This window comes from Apium graveolens, chromosome 10 (assembly GCF_009905375.1).
Source record: "Apium graveolens cultivar Ventura chromosome 10, ASM990537v1, whole genome shotgun sequence".
NCBI lineage: Eukaryota > Viridiplantae > Streptophyta > Magnoliopsida > Apiales > Apiaceae > Apium > Apium graveolens.
Genome location: NC_133656.1, coordinates 104,259,536 through 104,265,535, shown reverse-complemented (window position 1 = coordinate 104,265,535; position 6,000 = coordinate 104,259,536). Strand labels below are relative to the sequence as shown.

At 33.6% G+C, this 6,000-nt stretch overlaps 1 protein-coding gene across 3 annotated transcripts; it reads left to right on the top strand.

Moving 5' to 3' along the window:
• Positions 1-1,922: 1,922 nt before the first annotated feature.
• Positions 1,923-5,519, top strand: LOC141689495 (scarecrow-like protein 14). 3 transcript variants are annotated; one of them, XM_074493795.1, is made up of 3 exons: positions 1,923-2,084; positions 2,585-4,947; positions 5,182-5,519. In XM_074493795.1, exon 2 carries the CDS (start codon positions 2,611-2,613, stop codon positions 4,882-4,884), a length of 2,274 nt encoding a protein of 757 aa, XP_074349896.1. In that variant the 5' UTR covers positions 1,923-2,084; positions 2,585-2,610; the 3' UTR covers positions 4,885-4,947; positions 5,182-5,519. The 3 variants fall into 3 exon arrangements, with proteins under 3 accessions (XP_074349896.1, XP_074349897.1, XP_074349898.1); XM_074493796.1 differs by having other exon boundaries at positions 1,923-2,107; XM_074493797.1 differs by having other exon boundaries at positions 1,923-2,112.
• The last annotated feature ends 481 nt before the right edge of the window (positions 5,520-6,000 follow it).

The window sequence follows — 6,000 nt, the reverse complement described above, 5'->3', positions numbered from 1 at the left end:
TCATGTATTGTATGCATGATTAGTGGGTAACTCTAACCGTTTTACTTGCCTTGTGTAATCATCATGAATAACTTGCGCTTAAATCGTTATGTTGTCAAATTCTGTAGACATATAGGGTCTCAACATAATTGATGTCTATTCAACTTCTATCTTAATTGTGGATGCTTGGTAGAATGGTATTCGTACAGCGAAAGTTGGCATTTATCAGTTTCGTGTTGTTCGATTAATATCATCACCATTACATGCTAAGGGTAATAACAATAACTATTGAATGAAGTAGTAATGAAGTTAGGATCTCATATGTGTTTAATATTGTTAATTCAAGTGTTTAATTCTCGTAGTAATTATTAGTTAATCAACCTTAATTGTTATTGTCTTGACATTGAAGAATAATCATACATTGGTGAGTAACTGTTAATTATATATAATTAATCAGAGTCTCTGTGGGAACGAACTAGAAATCATTCTATATTACCTACGAATGCGTATACTTGCGTGAATTATTTAGCGCATGCTTTGTGCCTAACAATATCGCTTATTAATAAAGATTAGAAAATAAAGTTTATAAAGAATAAAAGTCGATTTATGTTGAAAACAAAGTTTATAGAAAATAGATGTCAACTTATGTCAGGTGAGTACCAAAATTTGGTACTTTGATACTTTCACTAACAAATTATGCATGATTTCGCTAATTAATAAAGAGTACAGATATATTAGAAAATAAAATTTATAGAGAGTAGAAGTCGATTTGTGTTGAAAACAAAGTTTATAAAGAATAGAAGTCAAACTTATGTCAAGTCAGTATCAAAATTTGGTACTCAAGTATTTTTAGAACTAAATTATTCATAATTTCGCTTATTTATAAAGAATATAGAAGATGAGAAAATAAAGTATATAGAGAATATCAGTGTTTGATTTTTTTCTATAGAGAATAGAAGTCAACTTATGTCAGATGAGTATCAAAATTTGGTTTTTTTGGTACTTTTAGTACCAAATTATACATGATTTTACTTATTAATAACGAGTATAGATTTATATCGGGATTGATACTCCTAATTGAGTTTAAATTCACTCCAATTATATATTTAAATAATATGAAATTTTTAATATTTCCGTGATTTATGTGCTAGTAAATTATAAACTTACATTTGACATTTACACTCTATTATTTGTAACTGTATTTGATTTAATAAATTTTATAATTTGTTTGTTTTGAATTGATTTTTTGAGGCCGTCTAATCTTTTATTATAAAATTAATTACACTCTGCGTCGTTGGATACATGTGCATTTTAGTTGTTGACTTGTAAAATTAAGTATATTTTGACTCGAATTTACATGTATTATATAATTAAAAAATTAAAAAGAGTTATATCATTGAAAAATATATCTAGTATATTTTTAAAATTTAACTTCTAGTTTTCAAAATGACAAATAATATATAATTTTTAGAGAATTTATGAAAAATACCATTTTTTATGAAAATATTTATAAAAAAACGGACGAGGGTTGCAAATGAGGTTCCATACCAGGTTAAAACAATTGCATATGTGTTTACATATGAGGTTAATTCATATTTTTATAAACATTTTCTGTAACTTGGGTATTTATGCAAAAATCTCTAATTTTTAAGGTAATGTGATCTTCGTCTGACATTTTATTTTATGAATTAGTAAAATTAACTTTCAAAAGTTAAAGGAAAAAGGGGTGTTAATAGGATAAATGGATAAATTAATGTGAACGAAAGCAAAAAAAACACCCGTGTGGTCAACAATATAGAGAGAAGTCGATATGACCAAAGCAAGAAACCGAAGTGCAAGAAGTGAGATGGTAACTGGTAAGTTCCAGAAGATGGTCTGCAACCGGCAATAGCCGGTGCACTCCTAAACCCCCCTTTACACTCTGTTTGTTCTTCCGCTCATTTGTTTTGTCGAATTTATACAGCCTGCTTTCATTCCTTTCCCTCTTCTCTTTAATCCTTTCATTCCTTTTCCCATTTTTATAATACAATCCCCCTCTCATCAACTATTCCTCTCTCTCTCTCTCTGATTCTCTCCCTCTCTCTCTCTCCCCCTCGGATTCTCAAGTACGCTACGTTTCATTATATTTGTATGGTTTGTATAAACGCATGTCCTATTTTCATTTCTCAGATCTACTACCTATAAACTATCAATTTGTGTACTTCCTTGTCTTTGTATGTATGTATATATGTTGTTAATGCTTAATTAGGGTTTATCTCTTTCCCCCTTTGTTGAATAACATCTACCTTAATTAAAGTTGCGACTTATTTTATTTTGTGTTAAATTTGTGGGATTCATGATCATTTTCCAAGTTGTTCTATGATTACTATTATCATTTTTTATGACATGTACATTTTACTGAATCTATATTCATTATATTTTGCTGACATGTATCTATTACTGAAATTGTGTTGATAATCACTGCCTTAATTACATTTTTGGGCTTATTATATCTGGTGTATTATTTGTATGATTATTTATTTATTTATTGAAAATAGTAGTTTTAGTTGATTTGATACAATAATTACTATGGTTTTCTGACATTTTCTGTATTATTTGAATTTAGTCTTGGGTTGGAAGTTGTTTTCTTACATGGTGATGGATCCGGCCTCTACTGATTTTTCCGATGTCTTAAATGGTTTTGAATTTGGTGATGAGGTTGTTTTACCTGGTTTTGATTCGCCTCCAAATTATGCTAATACATTTAAGTACAAAGATGAACTTGTTGATCTTAGTTTCTTGGATATTCCTGAACATCCACCTCAGCTTGACTATGCTGCTGCTACAACTATGACTACTTCTAGTTCAACTGTTAATGATGTTTCACCTACTGGTAGCTCGGAAATGTATTTCGCTGATGATAATGACTACTCTGATGGTGTGCTGAAGTTCCTTGACCAGATTCTTATGGAAGAGAAAATTGATGAAAAGCCTTCCATGTTTTATGATCCATTGGCTCTGCAAGCGGCAGAGCAGTCTCTTTATGAAGCGCTTGGTGAGAAATACACTCCTTCACTCAACGGGCCGGTTGAGGCCTACCAACATTCTGAAAGCTCAAGTGATTACTTTACTGGAAGCTCAAGTGAGTACAGTACCAGCAGTGGTGGCACTAGTTCAGGAAAATACAATGAACCTCCGCACTGGGTTGCTGACTCTGGAGGTTTTAAGTTGGCTGATTTGAAAAATCAACCTCCGGATCATAACATAGATAGCAGGTCACAGTGGTCAGTAACATCTGAAAGTAGCTTGCGTACTAATATCAGTGGTGTATTGGATGCACCTATGATTCCAAATATCTTTAGTGACAGCAATTCTATTTTGCAATTTAAGAAAGGAATGGAGGAAGCTAAAAAATTCCTTCCTAGCATTCCGCAGTTAGTTGTTAACTTGGATGACTACAAGTTACCTTCAGATGGAAAAGCAGGTCCTCATGTTCATCAGGTGAAGGTAGAAAGGGATGAGGAGATCTCAGCTAGCAGTCCAAGGGGAAGGAAACATTTGCTTCGCCAGGATAGTGTAATTGAAGATGAGAGGAGTAGCAAGCAGTTGGCAGTTTATGAGGAAGAAGTCGAGTTAACTGAAATGTTTGATAAAGTTTTACTCTGTGAGCCATGCTGTGACAAAAAAGAACCTATTGAATTCAGCCCGGCCTCTTATCATGAAAATGGGCTAGCTCATGGATCGAAGGTCAGCAAGAGTCACTCCAAGAAAACAGACAACAAAAGTGAAGCAGTGGATCTTAGGACTCTTCTGATCAGTTGTGCACAGTCTGTTGCTTCTGAAGATCGCAGGACTGCATATGAACAATTAAAGCTGATTAGGCAGTACTCATCTGCAACTGGGGATGCATCTCAGAGATTGGCTTATGTATTTGCTAATGGCCTTGAGGCACGCATGGCTGGCACTGGCACTCAGTTGTATGCCGCCCTTTCATCCAGGAGGATTTCAGCCACTGAGAAGTTAAAAGCATACCAAGCATACCTCTTAGCCTGTCCATTTAAGAAGACTTCAGTTTTCTTTGCAAATAAAATTATTCTGGAGAAATCATCGAATGCCGCAACACTTCATATTATTGATTTCGGTATCCAGTATGGTTTTCAGTGGCCAGGTCTTATCCAATGTCTCTCAAAAAGACCTGGTGGACCGCCTAAGCTTCGGATTACGGGAATAGAGTTGCCCCAGCCTGGTTTCAGACCTGCAGAATATATGGAGGCAACAGGCCGTCGGTTGCGAGGATATTGCGAGCGTTTTAATGTTTCATTCGAGTACAATCCGATAGCAACACAAAAGTGGGAGACAATAACAGTGGAGGACCTCAAGATTCAAAGCAATGAAGTTGTTGCTGTAAATTGTTTTTTACGGTTTGAGAACCTACTTGACGAGACTGTTGCAGTGAACAATCCAAGGGATGCTGTTCTTCAATTAATCAGGAAAGTAAACCCTGCTATATTTGTACAGGCTATTGTTAATGGATCCTACAGTGTACCTTTTTTTGTTACTCGGTTTCGAGAGGCTCTCTTCCATTATTCTGCTTTGTTTGATATACTTGATACTACTATGCCTTCTGACGATCCACAGAGATTGAATTTTGAGAGGGAGTTCTGTGGCCGGGAGGTAATGAATGTTATTGCGTGTGAGGGTGTGGAAAGGGTTCAAAGGCCTGAGACATATAAACAGTGGCAGATTCGCAATATGAATGCCGGTTTTAAATTTATTCCTTTAGACAAGGAACTCTTAGACAAGCTTAAGTGTAAGGTGAAGTCAGAATTCCATAAAGATTTTGTATTTGATGAAGATGGTCAGTGGATGTTGACGGGGTGGAAGGGTCGGATTCTCCATGCTATATCTGCCTGGGAACCTGCATAAAAGTACTGATATTTGATAATATAATGATCATTAAGAGTTTGTTGTGCTTGCTGAGGATTTGAGGTACTAATGTTTACTTTAAACTTAGTATGCATTTGACTTGGTCCCTTAAAACACTTTTAAAAATTGTGTACTTGCAAAGAGATGAGCATGCATGTTTATAGTTTGAGTGTGCTGTATTTATGTTTTCAGTTACTGCTTTGTTGCGGAGTTGAGGTGTGTTTTTTGCTGAGAGTTGAGAAAGTTTGTTAAGTTGCTTGTAAGATATTCTAACCTTAAACCATTTTGTCTTTTCAGATGATCACAGTGTGACCTGATATCTTCCAAGTTCCAAGATAAAAAAGAAGAAGAAAAAAAGGTGATAATGTATACTTTCAGTACTGTCACCCGAGGACATGTAACAAGTAGCCTAGTACCTCGTTATTCCGACAACTTTAACATCGTTTGAAGGTTTAAGCGTACGTATTGTGGAGGAGGTTGTGGGATTGACATTAGAGCCAAGTCTAACAATGTCCTACTAAATGTCTTGTAAATATAATGAAATATAGTGTACTAGTAATTTAATACATGATTTTTTGTATATTTAACTTCAACAATATCTTATAATTGTGCCTTATTATTAGTATAATATTATATTTGAATTATAATTGGAGGGAAAGAAAAAAATGAGAGAAAATAAATTTGTAAAAAAGGAGGGAATTTGTTTTATTGATAGAACTAAAAGAAATCATGATGCTTTAAAAATGTTTTAGTGTTTAAGATAACACCAGGACATTGTTGGTTTAGGTCATTCTTGGACTTGCTCTTACTGATATGTAATGTAAGGACTTGGTAGAAAGCTTATGTGGTGAGAGGTTTCTAATGTAAATTTACAATTAATTAATTTGTTGATATTCTATTAATCAGTTGCACTATGTAATATTTAAATCTCCTTTGTTTTAGGTTTTGTATTCATATTTATATCTGAACAAAAATTTGTATTGAATGTCATTTATTAGATAATTGATTTTCTGGTGGTGGACTCATATTTAAATTCATTTATTATTGATGTATTTATTTTAACCCATTTTAAGTAAAGTATATTCGAATTAGTACTTAAATTATTAATTAATACCA

Coding starts and splice junctions, on each gene's coding strand:
- LOC141689495 (XM_074493795.1), top strand. CDS start 2,611: ATGGTGATGGATCCGGCCTCTACTGATTTTTCCGATGTCTTAAATGGT.